Source organism: Xenopus laevis, chromosome 9_10L, assembly GCF_017654675.1.
Source record: "Xenopus laevis strain J_2021 chromosome 9_10L, Xenopus_laevis_v10.1, whole genome shotgun sequence".
Classification (NCBI taxonomy): Eukaryota; Metazoa; Chordata; class Amphibia; order Anura; family Pipidae; genus Xenopus; species Xenopus laevis.
Genome location: NC_054387.1, coordinates 127,232,132 through 127,254,453, shown reverse-complemented (window position 1 = coordinate 127,254,453; position 22,322 = coordinate 127,232,132). Strand labels below are relative to the sequence as shown.

The following is a 22,322-nucleotide window of genomic DNA, read 5'->3' as shown; positions in this document are numbered from 1 at the left end:
ACAGGAGTGGGAGGGCTTCCGAGTGATCCCCGTCTCTAGGCCTGAGACCAAGAATGTCACTATCATTATGAAGAGTGAAATGTGCACCCAGAGGACATTCTCATTTGGCTCAGGAGGCAGCGCACTTGTCTTGTCACCCCTTACCAGGATTATTGATGAGGAAGGTTTCTGGGTGGGAGGCTACAAGGTGCAGGTGAAATGACACTCAGAGGCAGAAACATTTGCCCAAGGGAAAGGCAGAGGGGTTTGTTATTAAGTTGGCCAGCAATGTGTTATGCTTTAACTGTGGCTCCAAGTTCCATCTTGCTGGTAAATGTAGAGGTGTGCCTTTTGTGGGGAGACTGACCATGTGAGCAAAGCATGTGAGAGGCAAATCCAGCGCCGGATTCGCTGGGCGGGCGCCCCTAAGCAGTGCGCTCCGCACAGTCCTAGCACCAGCCCGCACTACCACACGGCGTGCGAGCGGCGAAGCACTGGGGAGCACAGGCGGCTGGGCGGCATGCCGTCTCCAAAAATGTGCCGCCCTAGGCCCGGGCCTATGTGGCCTCGCACGAATCCGGGCCTGGGCAAATCCAGTGCAATTTATGTCTGAAGTCAGACCATAAGCCCAATACACAAATGCACTCAAATCCTACTACCTTTCTATATAGTTATTAATATCATGCAGGCTTCATTCCTGCAGCGAATTACCGAGTGGGTCAGGGTGCAAATGCCCCGAACCTGTCGCTTAATTCATCATGTTTCAATATGCAATAGTGGTGTACAGGTCACTCACCGCTCCTAGTCTCTGGTCCGGGTGCAACATCCGAACCCACAGCTTTGGGAGGCTTCCACAATCTATACGATACCCTTGCGGCGTGAACTCAACAGATCAGTAGACAGCGGTGAAGTAAAACAGTTTTATGTACCAGACAATATTTCTAATGCGTTTTGTGTGATCTGTGATCAGCTGTCTATTGATCTGTTGAGTGCACGCTGCAAGTGTATCGTATCGATTGTGAAGTAAGTAGTGATGGGTGAATTTAATTGTCAGGCACAAATTCACTGCAAATTTGCCCATTTTGTCGCCGGCGAATAAATTTTCGAAATTGCAGCGAAAATTGTCCGTCAACAATAAACAGATGCCCATTGACTTTAATGGGCGCAGGCGTCAACTTTTGTCGCCAATGACAATTCGTCAAAATCGCAGTTTTGAGAAATTCGTGGTGAAGCGAAACGGGACAAATGGAAATGCAAGTGGACCTATCTCCCCAAATGCCTTACCTCTGTCTTGAGCCGGCTAAAAGCAAAAATCGCCTGCGGCATGGTACACGCGTCGCTTCATTATCTGAAGTCGCCCGAAGTTGCCTCACGAGGAAAATGAGTTGCCGCGTGTGATTAGCGCCGACGAGGCGTTCAGGGAGATAAGTCACCGCAAAGACGAGGCGATTACTCGCCAAGGGGCTAAATCTCCCCGAAACGCTCAGTGTGACCTTACCCTAAAAGAGACTACACTCTCATGAGTTGTGATTGTGCAGAGGGCTGTTTAACCCCAGGAAACTGATCCCAGCTACCTAATCTCTTACAATTGATTTAATTCAAATAAAATTCCCTAACACAAGATAACAACTCCCTGGTAGATCTAAGAACAGCACTCAATAGTAAAAATCCAGGTCCCACTGCGACACATTCAGTTACATTGAGTAGGAAAAACAACAGCCTGTCAGAAAGCAGTTCCATTGTAAAGTGCTGGCTCTTTCTGAAATCACATGACCAGGCAAAATGACCTGAGATGGCGCCTAAACACTAATATTACAACTAAAAAATACACTTGCTGGTTCAGGAATCAAATTTTATATTGTAGAGTAAATTATTTGCAGTGTAAATGGTGTAATTTAGAAATAAAAACTACATCATATAAATCATGACAGAATACCTTTAAAAGTGTATCAATTACCCTTTTTAATGATAAGTAATACAGTGGCATTTACATACCCTGATTTTAAAGTTTCCCCATTTGTCACTGTTTTTTTTTTTTTGTGGGGTCCCATCAATATATAAAGCACAATGTATTTTCCTGATTTGACATTTTCCTGGATTTTACACCATTTCTTCTGGCCCCCTGAAAAACTTAAAATGGGGGTTCTACTGTATCACAACTGAGACAGTAAAAGGAGGTGCCTCCTCTTCCCTATAACCTCCTCTAACTAAAGTGTTCAGTGTTGGACCTGTGCTGGCAGGTTGTTTTACTTTGCTGCCATCAGGAGTGGATTAAAAGTGGAAAAGACCTGAAGTCATGAAAGGAGGCGAAGTTGAAGACCTGAAGCCATGAGTTCAATTCTACTGAACACCATTTGTTTTTTTGTTTTTTTTTAATCCCCTGGCCACCAATGTATTATTTTAATACTCTATAGGCCCCTGCCACCAATGTTTTTATAAAAAATATTTTTGGGGCCCCACTGTGCTATAGAGTGGGAGGGGTCTGGGGCAGGGCTTGGGCACCAGGGTGGGCCCCAAAAATTCTGTTGTATGTGGCCCTGTGATTTCTAATGGCGGCCCTGATGGCACTGGCCAGGTCACAGACCTGACTGTGGACACAATAGATGTTATAGTCTACAGCAAACTGTCAGCTCTCACACTTTAAATCACACACAGAGGAGAGAGTGAGAGTGCTGGTCCCGCCTCAGGCAGAAATCAAAGAGCACTAAGGGAGTGTGATACAGCAAATTGTTCAGACTGATAGGGAAGGCCACTGTTTCACTGCACTCCTTAACATAGAAAAATATATTGTGTCCATATGATTTCACAGCACAGTGTCACACTATTTATGTACAAGGCCGGATTTACATAGCAAATGCCCCTAGACCCACTGCAGTTCATTGCCCCTCTCCCTTCCCCCACCTTTGTGCACAAATCCCCAGTGCTTGTGAAGCCAATACGGGTGTGCTTGGGTGGCATGCCGCCCCCTAAAATTCTGCCTTCCTAGGCCCGGACCTTTTGTAGCTTTTACACAAATCTGGGCCTGTTTATGTATCTGTCACACTTAGCATTCAGTATACTGTATAATATATAAGAAATCCTTACCCATTACAGATGTGGAACAGAGTCTCAATGTTCCTATTCCTGAGTGTTTCCTAACAGGGCAGTTCCAAGGCTGTTATGGTATAAATGTTCCCATAATCCCAGTCCTGTGGCTCCTCTATCTATAGCTGATCTGCCGGAGGATTATATCAGGTTATATCCAGGTAGAGCAAAATTCAGTATCCGGTAAAACAACATTTCCCAACAGCGGCATTACATTCCTGTCTCCCTATGAGTTGTGTGCAATTTTCAGGAAAGAAAACCGTTACAGAAATAAAATTAGTTTCACTTTCCCAGACTGTTCCTGGTTTAACTATGAATATGCTGCAGGCAGGAAACAGGCAACTTAGTTATATATATATATTCCCTACAAGAATTTACTCCAAAAAAAGGGAAAATGTGCCCTTGTTTATAAGCAGAACAGGCCACTTTATCAATATTTTGGGGCCCTAAATTGAATTTGCTGTGGGGCCCAGTAACATCTAGTTACCCCACTGACATTCTGCCGGGCTTTATACACGAGTCCCTGAGTTTACAATCGAATGCACATTAACAACTGTCATTTTTATTATCAGCCAAGGAACTGCCTGCATGTTTGTATGACAAAGAGAGACAAACTCCTTGCAGATTTTCCCCTGGTTGGAATCAAACCTAGGGCCCCACTAACAGCACCCAGGACATCATAGATAAAGCAGTATTCTGGATGTGTGAAGCATTAGGGTTCAACAAAGTGAAAAAGAAAGACAATTGTAATTGACCAAATACACCACCAAAAAAACATATTGAATGTTCATCATCCAGTTTTAAAATATATATATATATATAAAAGACAGACTTTTTTTGCTTTAAATAATGTTTTGTGCAAAGCTGTAGCTTTCTGTATGTTGGCCACTTAAAGAACTCAGAACATAGTTATGTTGGGTTGAAAAAGATCCATCAAGTTAAACCCCTGCAAATGATCCCCAGCATCCACACACTCACTCCCTATATATATATATATATATATATATAGCTTAAATATATTGCAATATATGGACAAACAATCCCTGTGTTGTTTAAAGGGTAAGGCATTTCTCAGTAGCAGTATGCACAAAATGTCTCTGTCTTAAATATATTGATAATGGGTTGAGTGCAGAGGACTCTTGTATTTGACTATATGTATTTTGTGGTCACAGCCTCATTGCACCCCTGCCTAATGGTTTTAAAAAATAGTGGTGAGCACAACTTCCCCTTGTTTGTTATAGTTATACAAGAGCAGTGACCAGCTCCATGTTGTAGCTCCCACCCCTCCCAGCTATAGTCAGGTGATCCCACTGGTGTCTAATAAAAGGGCAGCCAAGTTTGGGAGTTTTACTTTGAAAGCAGCTAGTAAGTTGCAGGTAAAACTTAGTCCCTTTGTAAAATGTATAATTAAGCAATTGAATTCTTAATGAATCAGATGAAAATTAAGCGTAGGACTGGCCAGATATGGGATGACTGTGACGTAGTTGTTCAGCTTAAATATATTGCAATATATGGACAAACAATCCCTGTGTTGTTTAAAGGGTAAGGCATTTTTTAGTAGCAGTAGCACAAAATGTCTCTGTCTTAAATATATTGATAATGGGTTGAGTGCAGAGGACCTCTTGTAGTTGACTATATATATATATATATATATATACACATACCAATATCTACAGTATAATAATTTTAGATATTTAGTATCACAATTGGCTTCGATATTCTGCTTGTCCAAGAAATCATCCAAGTCCCTCTTATAGTCATTAACTGAATCAGCATCACAACATCACCCGGCAGTGCATTCCACAACCTCACTGTCCTGACTGTGAAGAACCCTCTACGTTGCTTCAAATGAAAGTTCTTTTCCTCTAGTCTAAAGGGGAGGCCTCTGGTACGGTGATCCACTTTATGGGTAAAAAGATCCCCTGCTATTTGTCTATAATGTCCTCTAATGTACTTTTAAAGTGTAATCATGTCCCCTCGCAAGCGCCTTTTTTCCAGAGAAAACAACCCCAACCTTGTCAGTCTCCCCTCATAATTTAACTCTTCCATCCCTCTAACCAGTTTAGTTGCACTTAGTCTCTGCACTCTCTCCAGCTCATTTATATCCCTCTTAAGGACTGGAGTCCAAAACTGCCCCATACTCCAGATGAGGCCTCACCAGGGACCTATAAAGAGGCAGAATTATGTTTTCATCCCTTGAGTTAATGCCCTTTTTTATACAAGACAGAACTTTATTTGCTTTAGTAGCCACAGAATGACACTGCCCAGAATTAATCAAAAATAAATGGAAAGCCAATACCTTGTCTGCTACAAACGGGTGAATCCCAAACTTTATTCCATGGTGCTCACAACACTTCAATGTTCAAACGTTTCGGGACCGCATGGCCCTTCCTAAGTGACTGCCCAGAATTAGACAACTTGTTATCTACAAAAACTCCAAGATCCTTCTCATTTAAGGAAACTCCCAACACACTGCCATTTAGTGTATAACTTGCATTTATATTATTTTTGCCAAAGTGCATAACTTGAATTTATCAACACTGAACCTCATTTTCCAGTTTGCTGCCCAGTTTTCCAGTTTAGACAAATCACTCTGCAAAGTGGCAGCATCCTGCATGGAACCTATAATTCTGCACAATTTAGTCTCATCTGCAAAAATAGAAACAGTACTTTCAATGCCCACCTTCCTCTTAAGGCAGGTTTCACTTATGCAAAAAAAGATTTACCTTAATGGATTTGTGTCTTTAACCTTTTTTATCCACTATGTTAATGTGTTACTGCGGTGTATCAGATTGTATAGCCTTTCAGTTGTCACTCAGGAGGTCCCTTATTTCATGATAAGCCTCGGACTGCTTGGTCTCCTGCAAAACCATGAAGAAGAGGCCTACATAAGTTACTTACACTACAACCCTCATGCTCTGTGAATGGGTTTGCCCATCATATGGTTGGTATTAGTGTCATATACCCTTTATTAGAAAGGGCAGCAAGTGCCATTATTGAGGTAATGTCCACATGCCCGGGCTATGTACTACTGATGAGTTACACTCACTTGTATGAGTAGGGACCTCATGCTACACAGATGCAATTGGACAGGACTCAATGAGGTTATGCTTTCTCATATCTTAGTTGTTTACTTTAAGGTTGCTAGACAAACAGTTTTGGAAACAATAGTTGAGTTAAGGTTACTTTTTCTGTATTAAGGAACTGGGTCTGGTTGCACTGTTTTTGCACCTGATGAAGGTTCCTGTCGAGGACCACACTCGTCAGTCTCATTGTTTCATCATTTATGTTTGAAACAATCACTGGGAATGAAATTACCCATTTTCTTTCACTTCCCCAATAAAACTCTTCTCCATAAATACCAAGACCTCCTATTTCTAGTCAACGATGAACCTATAATCCTACATCTAGGTGATATAGTTGTTCAGTTTTGAGAAGCAGGAACTAGCCAGAAATTATTGATATGATGAAGTTCATGGTGGACAAATTACAGGCCTAAAAGTAAAACCCATTTTTTGTATCCCTTCAACAGACTTTTCAAATTTTAAAGGGATTCTTTCATGATATTTATGGTGTCATTTTTATTTCTAAATTGTTTTACCCTGCAAATAATTCACTCTGCCATATAAAACTTAATTCCTAATCCAACAAATGTATTTTTTTTTAGTTGTAATATTGGTGTAGGTGCATCTCAGGTCATTTTGCCTGGTCATGTGCTTTCAGAAAGAGCCAGCACTTTAGGATGGAATTGCTTTCTGGCAGGCTGTTGTTTCTCCTACTCAATGTAACTGAATGTGTCTCAGTGGGACCTGGATTTTACTATTGAGTGTTGTTCTTAGATCTACCAGGCAGCTGTTATCTTGTGTTAGGGAGCTGTTATCTGGTTACCTTCCCATTGTTCGGCTGCTGGGGGGGCAAGGGAGGGAGTTATAACACTTCAACTTGCAGTACAGCAGTAAAAAGTGGCTGAATTTATTCAGAGCACAAGTCACATGACTAGGGGCAGCTCTGAAACTGACAATATGTCTAGCCCCATGTCAGAATCCAAAATTAAATATAAAACCATCCAGTTGCTCTTTTGAGAAACAGATTTCAGTGCAGAATTCTGCTGGAGCAGCACTATTAACATATGAATGTTGAAGAAAAAAAAACATGTTTTCCCATGGCTGTATCCCCTTAAGGATTTTTAGCTGTCACCACCTACATTAACCGCTTACCAGACTACCAGCACTATAAAATTTACCTTTCAGGTTCCCCAGTTAATCAATGTCATGCAGAAAGTTGTCTGGCAACATGGGGTAGAAAAAAAAAGAGAAGGCAAAGGGGGAAAGGGTTAGATACTGCTATCATCAGACTGGGGGTCTGGGCCCACCAGGTGGCCATGTCTGGAGTATCTGAATACTCAAATATTCATGGACAGTTAGATCCAATATATCTTATAGGGGGCTTCCTTTCCTTGCAGATGTATTAGAGCTCACACACGTAAATGATTCCAGTACAAACAAAATCTAACCAAATAACTGCCTTTTGCACAAATTCTGCATGTAGAGAGACATGATGTCTGGTGATTTTAATAGAGTGAGCTCTAATACATCTTCTAGGCAAAAGGATCCCCCCTATAAGATATATTGGATCTAACTGTCAATGAATATCTGACACCCAACTGCTGAATAAAGACAGAATGAAGAGAAACAGATGCTGAGAGAGGAACAGTGAAGATAAACTTTATTATTTTAGAAACAATGCAGAATATTCCATTGATTGTATGAAGAACGTTTCTTATTTCAGTATGCTAAAACATATATGACATTTTAATTTTCACGACCATTCCACTTTTAATGGTGCTAGGGCATTACATATATATACAGTTTTTTTAATAAATAGTATTATTTATTAACTAGATGAAAATAACACATTTTAATAAGTCATGAGCGGTGAAGAATTTACAGCACAAAAGGTGTAGGACCCTTAAATACGGGACATATATTGGTGCCAGTTATTAGTAGAGGTGCACAGCAATACCAGCAGGAGGAACAGCAATTCATGGACTAAATGGAAATGATCTGCCAGATTTAATCCCAGCTGCCTGTATGTGACTATGTGACTTCTGCATAGCAACCACCATTACATACGTATTAACATACACCAACATATTTTCTCCCCTGCCCCATTATGTAATATAAAGTAAAGCAGTCAATGTTAAAATTGGTTTCTGTGAGTTACTAGACCAGGTCGTTACTTGGGAATGAGCTGAACGAGCCCCAGTGGTTCTTATAACAAAGTGCATGAATTTTTCTTTTGTTCATTTTCCAATTTCTTCATCCACTCTTTTCTTTCTTTTTCAAATTCTGTCCTCAAATTCTTTCTGACGCTTGCCACTTCTCTTTCCATTGCCATCATCTGTAGCATTTTAAGACGTTCTTTATGTTTCTTTAATGGATCGCAGTGTCGGACTGGCCCGGCGGGATACCGGGAAAATACCCGGTGGGCCCCGCCGGGCCATTCCCCCTCTCCCAAACAGTTTTTTAAAAATAATAAAAAAAAATTTGGCGCATAGCAGCGCTGTTTGCGCATGCGCGCCGAGCGCCGTTTGCGCATGCGCAATGCGCCGAGCAGGGATTCGCCGAACAAGTAGGTAGCGGGGGCCAAAGGGGGGCCCTGGACACCAGTCCCGGTGGGCCCCGGACCCCCCAGTCCGACCCTGATGGATCGTTAAATTTTCCATCTGCTGTGCTGAACTCCACGAGTGCCAGGACCTCCTGTAGGATTTTAAGGAACTGCTTGTCCCTCCCTTGGCTTCTCACATGGTCTTGTGGAGTATAATTTTCTATATCGATAATGCACTCTAAGCCCATGGTTTTGAACGCGTCTTCTACTTTTTTGTATCTGTCTGAATTATTTTTCGTGAGGACCACAATAGGAACCATACCTGAAGGAGGGAATAAGAAAAGCTGATATTAAGCAGTCTATTTACAAATAATCAAATTTCATTTTTTTTCATGAATCTCTAAAAATTCATTTTTCATTCGTTTTTCTATTTTTCATTAAAACTTGAAGCATTTGAGATTTATTAAGGGGCAGATTTACTTAGGTTCGAATATCGAGGGTTAATTAACCCTCTATATTTGACTGTCGAAGTTAATCGAATATCGAAGTCGAAGGATTTAGCGCTATTCGTTCGTTCGAACGATTAAATCCTTCGAATCATTCGATTTGAATGATTTTAATCCATCGATCGAACGATTGTTCTTCAACCTAAAAATCCTTAGGAAGCCTATGGGGACCTTTTTTAGAGGTTATATATATATTTTTTTTTTTGCTAGAAATTGCCTGAAAAAAATTACGTTTTTAAGAGATTTTAGAGGTATTCGTATTTTTTTTCCAGATCTTTTAATACATTTCATGACATCATGGTTTTAGAGAAAGTGCGTTTAGTTGTGGTTTCAAAAAACTCTTAAACAACTAAATTGAGACTGTCGATAAATAGGCCTCCAAGTGGTGGAACGTGTAAGATATTATATGATATGAGCTTAGCAATATACAGTAGGTAGAAGACCTGTACAAATGGAATAACTTGGAACTTGCCACTGTCTTATTACAGAAGTGAAATCTGATGAAATTGCCCCTGCGTAGTAAAGAATAAAGTCCAGTATGTCAAGCATCACTTGTTCTTTAAAGGAACAGTAACACAAAAAATAAAAGCATTTTAAAGTAATTAAAGGAGACATAGGATAAACAAAAAAAAAAACTAATTTTGTAGGCAATTATGAATAATATGGGGTATTGGTGTCACATTATTCTAAAAGTTGTAATATTACATTTTATTTGAGCTCCCCATAGATGTTCTCTGGTCTCTGTCTGTGTTTCAAATGAGGGGTGGGCGTGTCCTAATGGTCACTGCCAGAAGCACCAATCACAGCCCAGTAGTCATACAAGCAAATACAGGATTTAGTTCCCTATCATATGCCTCCCAGCACTTTGGAAACAGAAAGAGGGACAAAAAGATTTTGCAGCATGGAGCTCGTCGAAAATATTTGACTACACCCATTTTTTGGCCACACCCCCAATTACCATGTTCATTTTACAAAATTTGGCAGGTTATGAAAGTTTGAACACATTTCTGTGGTTTTTATGTGTTATTATCGTTTTGCTAATGAAGGTGAATTGCCCTTTAAGCTGCAAGTCACAGTTTCTCCAAGAGACCTGCTTATCTTAAATAGTTGCAGTTGTTTCTTTGCTTACTCTTTGAGTTGGGAGGCATGCTATCAGGTCCTGCTAGCTGCTGATTGGTTCCATACACAGTAGATAACAGATAAGTACTATTATAGTTTATATAAACAAGCTGCTGTGTAGCCATGGGGGCAGCCATTCAAGCACAGGATACACAGTAGATAACAGATAAGTACTACTATAGTTTATATAAACAAGCTGCTGTGTAGCCATGGGGGCAGCCATTCAAGCACAGGATACACAGTAGATAACAGATAAGTACTACTATATTTATATAAACAAGCTGCTGTGTAGCCATGGGGGCAGCCATTCAAGCACAGGATACACAGTAGATAACAGATAAGTACTACTATAGTTTATATAAACAAGCTGCTGTGTAGCCATGGGGGCAGCCATTCAAGCACAGGATACACAGTAGATAACAGATAAGTACTACTATAGTTTATATAAACAAGCTGCTGTGTAGCCATTTGTTTACAGTTGGACAAAAAAATTGTTACTTGCCTGTCAGTCTCTTAGCATTGTCTAGTAATATCTTGATTTCTTTAGTTTTTTGCTCATCAACACCAGATTCCACACTAAAGACCAACCAATAAAAAAGAAATGTCAGTTAAAAGCTCAGTTTCCATTTGCGTGTAACAATGTGCAATACGAAGTACTATACAGTAAGGGCTTCTTGTTTTTATTTCTGCCAAAGTTCAGGTATGGGATCTGTTATCCAGAATGCTCGGGACCTGGGGTTTTTTGGATAATGGATCTTTCTGTAATTTGGATCTTCATACATTTAGGGGCAGATTCACTAAGGGTCGAATTTCGAAGTTAAAAATACTTCGAAATTCGACCCTCGAATTGAAATCCTTCGACTTCGAATATCGAAGTCGAAGGATTTAGCGCTAATCCTGCGATCGAACGATCGAAGGATTTTTCGTTCGATCGAACGATTAAATCCTTTGAATCGAACGATTCGAATGATTTTAATCCAACGATCGAACGAAAATCCTTCGATCAAAAAAAGGTTAGCAAGCCTATGGGGACCTTCCCCATAGGCTAACATTGACTTCGGTAGGTTTTATCTGCCGAAGTAGGGGGTCGAAGTTTTTTTTTAAAGGGCAAGTACTTCGACTATCGAATGGTCGAATAGTCTAACGATTTTTCGTTCGAATCGTTCGAATCGAAGTCGAAGGTCGTAGTCGAAGGTCGAAGTAGCCCATTCGATGGTCGAAGTACCCAAAAAATACTTCGAAATTCGAAGTATTTTTCATTCGAATCCTTCACTCGAGCTTAGTGAATCGGCCCCTAAGTCTACTAGAAAATCATGTAAACATTAAATAAACCCAATAGGCTGGTTTTGCTTCCAATAAGGATTAATTATATCTTAGTTGGGATCAAGTACAAGTTACTGTTTTATTATTACAGAGAAAAAGGAATCATTTTTCAAAAATGTTGGATCATTTGTATAAAATTGAGTCTATGGGAAATGGCCTTTCCTTAATTCGGAGCTTTCTGGATAATGGGTTTCCGGATAATGGAACATATACATATACTTTTTATGTTCTGCATAAGAAATAATCCTTATAGTCCATGCCAGATCTCTTATATTTTTTTCCTTTCGCTCCAGGTGTAATACGGGGCTAAGAGTGTGGGGCAAACCTCTGCTCTCCTATATTCTCCTATATACTCTCAGTATATTCAGAGGCAGATAAAGAGTTAAATTGGCTTCTCCAAAATCAGAGGCGTAACTACAGAAGAAGCAGACATTGTGGTTGCTGGGTGGCCCAGAAGTGTAAAGAACCCAGTAAGATCCTAGTTAATAAGCAATGTCAGCATATTTTAGTAGAATAGGTTAATTTACCAACGTTTCAGGGTCCTAAACAGTTGCTGCCATGTACTGGGGATATTGCATTAATTCTAACATATATATTCCACCTCCTTACAGGATGACTAAAGTAAGAACCAGTGTCGGACTGGCCCACCGGGACACAGGGAAAAATCCCGGTGGGCCCCAGTCCTTGTGGGCCCCCGCAACTACTAGATCACTGCATACCTCCCAACTGTCCCTTTTTCGGAGGGACAGTCCCTCTTTTGACAGCTAAACCCGCAGTCCCTCATTTGTACTGGAAAGCCCTATTTTCTCTGCACTGAACAGCCAGAAAAAGAAACAACGTTTCTCACTTAATTGGCTTTTAGCAGAGAGCCCAGAACAGCTAACAGGTGCAAATAAGATACTTTGTAACAATTTTGAGACACAAAAAAAAAAAAAAAAACAGTTTAGATAAAGAGAAATATTTTCAAACTTTCATAACCTGCCAAATTTTGTAAAATGAACCTGGTAATTTTTACTTCCAAAATGTTGGGAGGTATGTCACTGGGTACATTAATTAATAATTAATAATTTTTTTTTTTTTGTTTTGACTTGGATTGTGCGCTCCGGTTTTTTGCAGTCCCACAGTTTTATGGTCCTCCCGCTGGACCTAGTGGGCCCCGCTGCCACTGCTCCACCTGGGCTGGTAGTGGCTCCTGTTGGTTGTGCTGTTCTTCTTCAGGTCTCCCTGCTGTGCACAGGATCGATTGGGCATCATTCAGTTTTGCCTGATGATGTCACTACCAGCCAGGCAGGAGTCAGTGAGCAGCGTGTTAGTGAGGGAGTGGCTGTATACAGAAGTACTTGTGTAGTGTGGTGTTTCCTTGCTGTCTATGTGTGTGTGCTGAATCAATCGCCTGGATATTCTGCTGGCTTCTTGACCTCTCCACTAGTGATGGGCGAATTTATTCGCCAGGCGCGAATTCACGGCGAATTTGCGCGATTCGCGCCGAGTGAATAAATTCGCGAAACGCCCGCGAAAATTCGCAGTAAAAATTCGCCGGCGTCAAAATTTTTTTTTTCAAAAATGGGCGCCGGCGTCGAAAAAACGGGCGCCGGCGTCAAAAACGGGCGCCGGCGTCAAAAACGAGACGCCGGCGCCATTTCGCGAATTTTTCGCCGTTTCGCGAATTTCGCACGAAATTCGCGAATTTTTCGGCGAAGCGAAACGACGCAAATTCGCCCATCACTACTCTCCACTGCCAGTTCAATCCAGATGAATTTGATCTGCCTGGCTTCTACTGTGGTGAGCAAACAATCTGGGGGGGATTACATGGAATATGTGGCCCTTAATCAGAGCCTGGTCAGACCCACCAGGCGCCCTAGGCAACCTGGCTGGTCACACGCTTCAACGAACGCACCGAAGCGCGAATTGGCAAGGAAAGAGGGGACTGGACTAGGAGTAGATGGCACACCCCTAGCTTTGCCCCCTAGGCACGTGCCTTCTCTACCTACCCCTAGTTCCGGCCCTGCCCTTAATTACCCCCCATCACCCACATAGACTGTTTAATCATTTTACATTTAACCCCTGAGGTCTTTTAATTTATGTGTGCTGCCCCATTTTTTTTTTTATTTATTTCCAGTTGCTTCATCTCTCTACCCCTAGTTGAGCTAAAAAAAATTTTTTATTGGGACTGGGGTGGGAGTGCTTAAAATGAATGAATTAATATGTTATGAAATTAATGAAGTGCTTACTGTTTTTATTTGATTGATGAGGTGTAATATGAATTTTTAATCAGTTAATGAATTACAAGTTGATTGAATGGAATAAATATCTATAATATTGTTTACCTATTGGCACATGGGCTGATGTCTGGACTTTTCATAACAGCTGTTATCATATTTCGATCAGTCCCTGCCCCAGTGAGCTTACAATCTAAAGTCCCTATCATATTCCCGTCAGTTGCTGCCACAGTGATTTTACAATCTAGGGTCCCTATAACATTTCCGTCAGTTCATGCCTAGTGAGCTTACAATCTAAGGTCCCTATCATATTTGCATCAGTCCCTGCTCCAGTGAGCTTACAATCTAAGGTCCCTATCACATTTGCATCAGTCCCTGCTCCAGTCAGTTTACAATCTAAGGTCCCTATAACATTGTAACATAGTAAAGGATGTTGAAAAAAAGACGAACACCAAGGTCAATCTTTTTTTTTTTTTTTAAACCTGCTACTATTTAAATTAAATTGACCCGCGCCCCTCTCTGAAGCCTCTCCAATTTGCCTCAGAGGGGGAATATTCCTTCATGGCTGCCAATATGACAATCTGACCAGTCCCTGGATCAACTTTGGAGTTATTTTCAGTAGTTTACTTTCTAAAAAGGCATCCAACATTTCTTCGAAATTATCGAATGAATCTGCCACTACAAGAGCCTCTGGGAGAGAGTTCCACAGTTTAACAACGCTCACTGTAAAGAACTGTTTCCACATCTTAGGATGGAACCTCCTTTCTTACAAGCTGAATGGATGACCTTGTGTTCTCTGGAAGAACCTACTGATGAAATAAAGTATCCAACATTATTGTATGGTCCCCTTATATACGGTAAATCTGCAAAGTAACCATAGCCCACCTTAAATTTGTCCAACCTTTCCTCCAAACTTTCCTCCAAACTGAAATCATCCATTCCTTTATTGACTTTGTTACCGTTTTTGGACTTTCTCTGTTTTATTAATTAACTTTTTTAGGATTGGGACTAGTGATGGGCGTAATTTGCGAAACGGTGAAAAATTCCAGAAACGTCGGCCAAAATTTTTGCCAGCGAATTTTCGTGGCCGTTTCGCAAATATATTCACCGGCGACGAATCGCGCAAATTCGCACCTGCCGAATAAATTTGCCCATCACTATTGGAGACTGCATTGCATATTCTAGATGGGGCCTTTCCAATGTTTTGTAAGTAGAAGTCTGTTTCTATACATTGTACATTGTCCCCTCACTAAAAGCTCAGTAGGATTTGGGAATTTTGACCTCTATATTACATATACATATTGTAAGTCTGCTTAAAGGAGAAGGAAAGGTTAAAACTAAGTAAGCCTTATCAGAAAGGTCCATCTACATATACCAGTAAACCCCCAAAGTAATGTTGCTCTGAGTCCCCTGTCAAAAGAAACACTGCATTTCTTTCCTTCTATTGTGTACTCATGGGCTTCTGTATCAGACTTCCTGCCTTCAGCTTAAACCTCATTGCCCTGGGCAAGAGCATGCTCAGTTTGCTCCTCTCCCCCCACCCCTCCCTTCTCTACTGTAATCTGAGCCCAGAGGAGGGAGAGACTCAGGCAGGAAGTGATGTCACACCACATTAATACTGCAGCTCCTATCCTAAACAAACAGAGAGTTTCTAGAGCTTTTTACTCAGGTATGGTAAAACATTCTACAGAATAAATATAGCATTCTAGCTTGCACTATTGCAGCTAATCTATTGCCAATAAAATGCCTCCGTAGCTTTCCTTCTCCTTTAAAATAATTTAAACATTAAATAAACCCAATAGGATTTTTTGCCAACCAATAAGAATTAAGTATATTTTAGTTGGGATCAAGTGCAAGACATTTTTTTAACAGAGAGAAAGGAAATATATTAAAACATGTTGAATTATTTAATTAAAATGAAGTCTATGGGTGACAAGCTTCCCATAATTTGGGACTTCCTGTATAATGGGTTTTCTGGATAATACAACAGATGGAAAATCTCACCTGTAGACATAAACTGGGACAATTAAGTCAGTGAAGTTCATTTCTGCATCAATCACTCTGTGAACCGTTTTCTCAAGAGTATTTGCTTCAAATTCCACAATTTCGTCCAACGCCAGAATATTAGCTAATATCAAAAGGAAATGAGCAATAAAAGTAAATACAAATATAGTAACATATACTGTATATTTATTTAAAAAATAAAGTTTTATACCCTTATTTTACAAATCTCAAGTAATTACCAGAAAGCATTCCTGAGCATAGAACAAAACAGACTCTGTGATTGCCCCTTTATTATATTATGAAGAACCTGAGACCCTTAAGTTGTGATAAAACTTCTATCCTCACCCTATAGCCATTGTTCTTAAACTATTACACCAGCCAACCTCATATAGTTTGTTTATAAAGGGACGGTGTCCCAACCTTAAGGCCAATAAGGGTGAGATTTGCGAAGACTATTGCAATAGAATAAGACGGTGCAAAGAGCCAATATAAGCCCTACCACATTAAATTAAGGTTCAATAGTAAGAACAAAGGAAATTAGTGTAATAAAGAGGATATACTCACAGTTCACCCCAGTCTATGAGTGGAAGTACGTGAACAACAGTAAAAAAATTATGAAGTCAACCAAAAGTGCCTGTTGGGGTACTTACTCATAGGCTGTGAGCCTATGCCCCAATGGGCACCAAAAACGTTAGGCCATCGTTTGTAATGTCCCAATAAATGCTTTAGAACTTTCAACCACTTTTGGTTGACTTTTTGGTTGACTGTTCAAGATCTATCGCCCCTGTGTGAACCTTTAGTTAACGGCCAGATCCAAAGCTCTGGATACTAGCTAAAGTTAAAGGCAAGTTAAAGTTAAAAACCAACAATAGAAGCAATAATACAGGAAACTTGGAGCCAGCCGCCTGAAACTGTTACACAATAATGGAAAAATTTGACTGCCCGCAATCGGAGGTCTTTGGGTAGGGGCATATGTGGGAGGGTGGGTAGTATGCAGAGAGTATGCAGAGAGCTCTGGCCCGCTCCAAATATGTTTTATGCTAAGGTGACTGGCACAGCATTGTTACACTCCTGCCTAAAACAGTTGAAAGTCAGTAGAGTAGAGCCCAACATATTCCATAAATTAATGTTAAATAAGCTATATTAGATCAGACTTACCGAGCTGAGCATAAATCTCCCCGGTCTCATAATCATCCATCTTCCCAAACCCTCGGTTGTCTACCACTGTGATGGAATCAGTGAGGTGGTAGGATTTTCTGATAGTGGTGAGTCCTCCAAAGGTTTCTTCTCCATCATCCAGTTGCGTCAGAACTATTGACTTAAAGCTTCCATCCCGCAGTACATAAATGAAGGAGTTTATCAGTGAAGACTTGTCGTGTCCTGCTGATCCAAACAGCTGCACCAAAATGCGAGTGTAGCCATGGTGTTGATCGAGCTTGTAATTCAGAATGTTCTGCTTTTCAAGTTTCACGTTTTCCATGTTGCCTAGTGTTAAATAAATACCTGATAGGGAAGAATCAAACTTGTGCTGAAAAACAAATGTCTCTTGTTTTAAAATGAACTTATAACCCATTAAAACTATATGTTGTACATTCCTGAGCAAAAAGGTCACTCAAATACATAGTTTAGTTACATCAGGTTGGGTTGAAAAAACACCTTCCAAATGAAACCCAGCGTCCATAAATACACAAACCACTCTGTACACTCACATAAACCAATATCTATACTAACTGTAGACCAGTGCTGTTAGTGGAATACCATACAGGTCTGTCTTTGGCCTTCCATCAACAACTTTGCAGTTGGAGTTCTAATTAAAGCAATCGGACAGGGCCAGGCCAAACCAACACGGTGACCTAGGCACCCGATCGGCTACCCCCACCCCCTCCGTGTGTGCGTGTGCTCATGAGTGTGTGCATACGCGAGTGAAGCATAAGAAGCGAAGGGAGAGAAAAATAATGAAGGGGAGGGAAGAGTGATAGAGGGGAGGAGAGAGGAGAGAGGTGAGAGCAGCAGGGAAGCAAACCACCCGGACTAGGGATAGGCAGAAGACTTTGGAACAGGTACTTGCCCAGCACCCCCACATGTTTGCTTCCTAGGCAGGTGCCTCTTCTGCCTACCACTAGCTCAGGCCCTGCTATCGGATAAGTTATTCAGGATTCTCAGGAACTTGTATTTTTTGGATAACAGTCTTCCTGTAATTTGGATCACCATTATAAGGAATGATTCCATCTTGTTGGGTTCTGTTGGGTTTAAACCAGTTAGCTGGTGCATTACAGCCTTTCCCTTTATCAGTGCTCTATTCAGGCTGGAAGTATAGGGTTGCCCTGTACTGAAGTTTGTATATTTCAGTCGTAGTTTGTATTTGCAGGTTATTCCGGAGAACGCTCAGCAGAAATCCATGATATATATATACCCTTTTCTGACATGGACAGTAGCAAGTTTTCAGGTCTATTTACCTGATGGTCACCCTACTGGGTGGGCACCCTCGGAACCTGATTCCTGCCCCTAATTGCCTTCAGCCTGAGTCAGACTAGAAATCCAGGGCCCACCGGTGTCAGGGGCCCTTACAATGCCCTCCAGCCCCCCAGGCTAGGCACAACTCTGCCACTGACTTAACTCCCTCCGTTGGCCCCCCACCCTTAGGGGTTACCCCCTCTGATGACCCCCTACCCTGTGTGTACCTTTTTCCTGAAAGACGTGAGGCAGGATGGGAGAGGAGAGGCATGTTAATCGTGTCTGGGCCAGCAGGACTACAAGAAAAAACCTGGTTGGCCCTGCCGGCCCAGTCTGACCCTGCCTAGAGCACCAAAAGGCCTTGAACCTTGCCTGACTCTGGACCTTGGGCTTTGTTTCCCCCGATGAATTATTCCTGCCGAGCCAGTAAGCCTGATGATTTTCCCTTACCTTTACACTACAATACAATTTTACAACAGCTTTGCAACTTTCCATTACAGTTAATCAGGAAATGTTGTACCATTTTCAATGAATTTAAGTGTATGTGCCTGCGTTTCACAGCACTAAGGTTTTCCCATCCCAAGTATTATCAATAAATGAATCACTAGGGTTAAGCACTCAATGTAATATTCTTTGAGTGCAGTGCTTGCTTCAATTTCAATACAGGATTGAGGCCCTACTAAGGGTGTACACTGTGTGCAGAAATTCTTCTCTTCATTGCATTAACATCTTTCCCATACACTTCATTTAAATGTATCAATATGGATGATAAACCATGGAGGAATTCTGAAAAAATGCTGATTAGGAGATTTCATCTCTGCATGGACAGGAGCTCAAAGATCACTTCAGTGCAGTCTCCCTAAAATGATAAGTGTGGGTTTTTAAAGTGACTGTGTTATTGGGCCCTACTCCTAGATTAAAGGGATACTGTCATGGGAAAACATGTTTTTTAACCAAAACGCATCAGTTAATATTGCTGCTCCAGCAGAAATCTGTTTCTCAAAAGAGCAAACTGATTTTTAAATATTTAATTAAAAAAAAAAAAATTTAGCATGGGGCTAGACATGATGTCCATTTCCCAGGTGCCAAAACCATGTGACTTGGGCTCTAATAAACTTCAGTCACTCTTTACTGCTACACTGCGAGTTGGAGTGATATCACCCCTCCCTTCCCCCTCAGCAGCCTATCAGCAGCTAATCAACAGAACAATGGGAAGGTAGAAGATAACAGCTCCCTGACACAAGATAAAAGCTCCCTGGTAGATATAAGATTAGCACTCAATAGTCAAATCCAAGTCCCACTGTGACTCCTCCACAACAGCCTGCCAGAAAGCAGTTCCACAGTGCAGCACTGACTCTTTCTGAAAGCTCGTGACCAGGAAAAATGGTTGGCGCCTACACACCAATACTATATAAAAAAATAAATAAGAAAAAGTAGGCTTTTACCAGTTACATGTTGTGAGCCTGTACCACTGCTTCTGTCTCACATGAAGCGCATGTCAGTGAACAAAAAATGGTTGTGGAAAACAGGCTCAGAATTTATTTAACACATAAATAAACCTTGCAGGACAGTATCTGCAGTTATTTGCAGTGTAAACAGTGTAATTTAGAAAGAAAAACTACATCATAAAATCACGACACAATCCATTGAATGTATGTGCCCAAGCATTTTGGAAGCTTCCCCAATACAATATGTACACAATTAGCAATGCAAATATGGATAGAGCTTTACAAACAGTAAGGAACACTAATTATATATTGGCTAATTAAGAGAAATAAAAGCAAATATACACCTAACTTACAAATGCAACGAAAATATTTTTTACTCAAAGGTTTGTCCTGTTACCAGATGGTTATGACCCTTATAGAGGTTTAATGGCCTGGGACCTTCCCACACTAGAAACTTCCTACTGAAATCACCTGCTGGATGACCTGGATGCCTTAACAATTTAGACAAGCATTTCACCTCCACACAAGTAGGTGACTGCCAAGTAGTAACAACCTCATCTTGTATGCAGTCCATGAATTTGGATGCAGATTAGCACTTGTAGTGGGGAATGGTTTCACCTTCATCACATCAATGACCATGGCGTCAGTTACAACATTAGTGTCTGCAGTTTCAGTTATGGACACCAGCGGCCAGGACTGCCATCAGAAATCGCAGGGCCCCGTATGACAACCTGTACTACTCACTGCTCTACCTCATACCCCCTCCTGTTCCTTATACCCGTACTACTCACTGCTCTACCTCATACCCCCTCCTGTTCCTTATACCTGTACTACTCACTGCTCTACCACATACCCCCTCCTGTTCCTTATACCTGTACTACTCACTGCTCTACCTCATACCCCCTCCTGTTCCTTATACCTGCACTACTCACTGCTCTACCTCATACCCCCTCCTGTTCCTTATACCTGCACTACTCACTGCTCTACCTCATACCCCCTCCTGTTCCTTATACCTGTACTACTCACTGCTCTACCTCATACCCCCTCCTGTTCCTTATACCTGTACTACTCACTGCTCTACCTCATACCCCCTCCTGTTCCTTATACCTGTACTACTCACTGCTCTACCTCATACCCCCTCCTGTTCCTTATACCTGTACTACTCACTGCTCTACCACATACCCCCTCCTGTTCCTTATACCTGCACTACTCACTGCTCTACCTCATACCCCCTCCTGTTCCTTATACCTGCACTACTCACTGCTCTACCTCATACCCCCTCCTGTTCCTTATACCTGCACTACTCACTGCTCTACCTCATACCCCCTCCTGTTCCTTATACCTGTACTACTCACTGCTCTACCTCATACCCCCTCCTGTTCCTTATACCTGTACTACTCACTGCTCTACCTCATACCCCCTCCTGTTCCTTATACCTGTACTACTCACTGCTCTACCTCATACCCCCTCCTGTTCCTTATACCTGTACTACTCACTGCTCTACCACATACCCCCTCCTGTTCCTTATACCTGCACTACTCACTGCTCTACCTCATACCCCCTCCTGTTCCTTATACCTGTACTACTCACTGTCTTACTGCTTATCATTCATGTTCATCTCTCTGCCTTTTCTTCAAACCATAAATGTTCATACATGTGTTGTCCCCTTTATCCCTTAATATCAGTTTACCAGTCCCTTTATCCCTCTGGACTTGTCTGCTGTTCCTATCCATGTGTATATGCATGTTACATCCGTGCATCTCAGTGTAATGCTTTTATCCCTCTGTATCACTCTGATGTGTGTGTGTCTGTGTATCACTCTGATGTGTGTGTCCCTGTGTATCACTCTGATGTGTGTGTGTCCCTGTGTATCACTCTGATGTGTGTGTCTCTGTGTATCACTCTGATGTGTGTGTGTCTCTGTATAACTCTGATGTGTGTGTGTCTGTGTTTCACTCTGATGTGTGTGTCCCTGTGTATCACTCTGATGTGTGTGTGTCCCTGTGTATCACTCTGATGTGTGTGTGTCCCTGTGTATCACTCTGATGTGTGTGTCTCTGTGTATAACTCTGATGTGTGTGTGTCTCTGTATAACTCTGATGTGTGTGTGTCTGTGTATCACTCTGATGTGTGTGTGTCCCTGTGTATCACTCTGATGTGTGTGTGTCCCTGTGTATCACTCTGATGTGTGTGTGTCCCTGTGTATCACTCTGATGTGTGTGTCCCTGTGTATCACTCTGATGTGTGTGTGTCTGTGTATCACTCTGATGTGTGTGTCCCTGTGTATCACTCTGATGTGTGTGTCTGTGTATCACTCTGATGTGTGTGTCCCTGTGTATCACTCTGATGTGTGTGTCTGTGTATCACTCTGATGTGTGTCTCTGTGTATCACTCTGATGTGTGTGTCTGTGTATCACTCTGATGTGTGTGTGTCTCTGTATAACTCTGATGTGTGTGTGTCTGTGTATCACTCTGATGTGTGTGTCTCTGTGTATCACTCTGATGTGTGTGTGTCTGTGTATCACTCTGATGTGTGTGTCTGTGTATCACTCTGATGTGTGTGTCCCTGTGTATCACTC

General features: G+C 41.5%; 2 protein-coding genes across 12 annotated transcripts in view; both read right to left on the bottom strand.

Moving 5' to 3' along the window:
* LOC121398121 (up-regulator of cell proliferation-like) overlaps positions 1-3,082 on the bottom strand; it is a 48,069-nt gene extending 44,987 nt beyond the window's left edge. Inside the window, exon 1 of the mRNA XM_041576753.1 lies at positions 3,064-3,082. Coding sequence (XP_041432687.1) covers positions 3,064-3,067 — 4 coding nt within the window. The 5' untranslated portion in view covers positions 3,068-3,082. The remainder of the gene's footprint in view (positions 1-3,063) is intronic.
* LOC108705602 overlaps positions 1-22,322 on the bottom strand; it is a 411,717-nt gene that overhangs the window by 227,388 nt on the left and 162,007 nt on the right. The gene's annotated exons all lie outside the window — the stretch shown is intronic.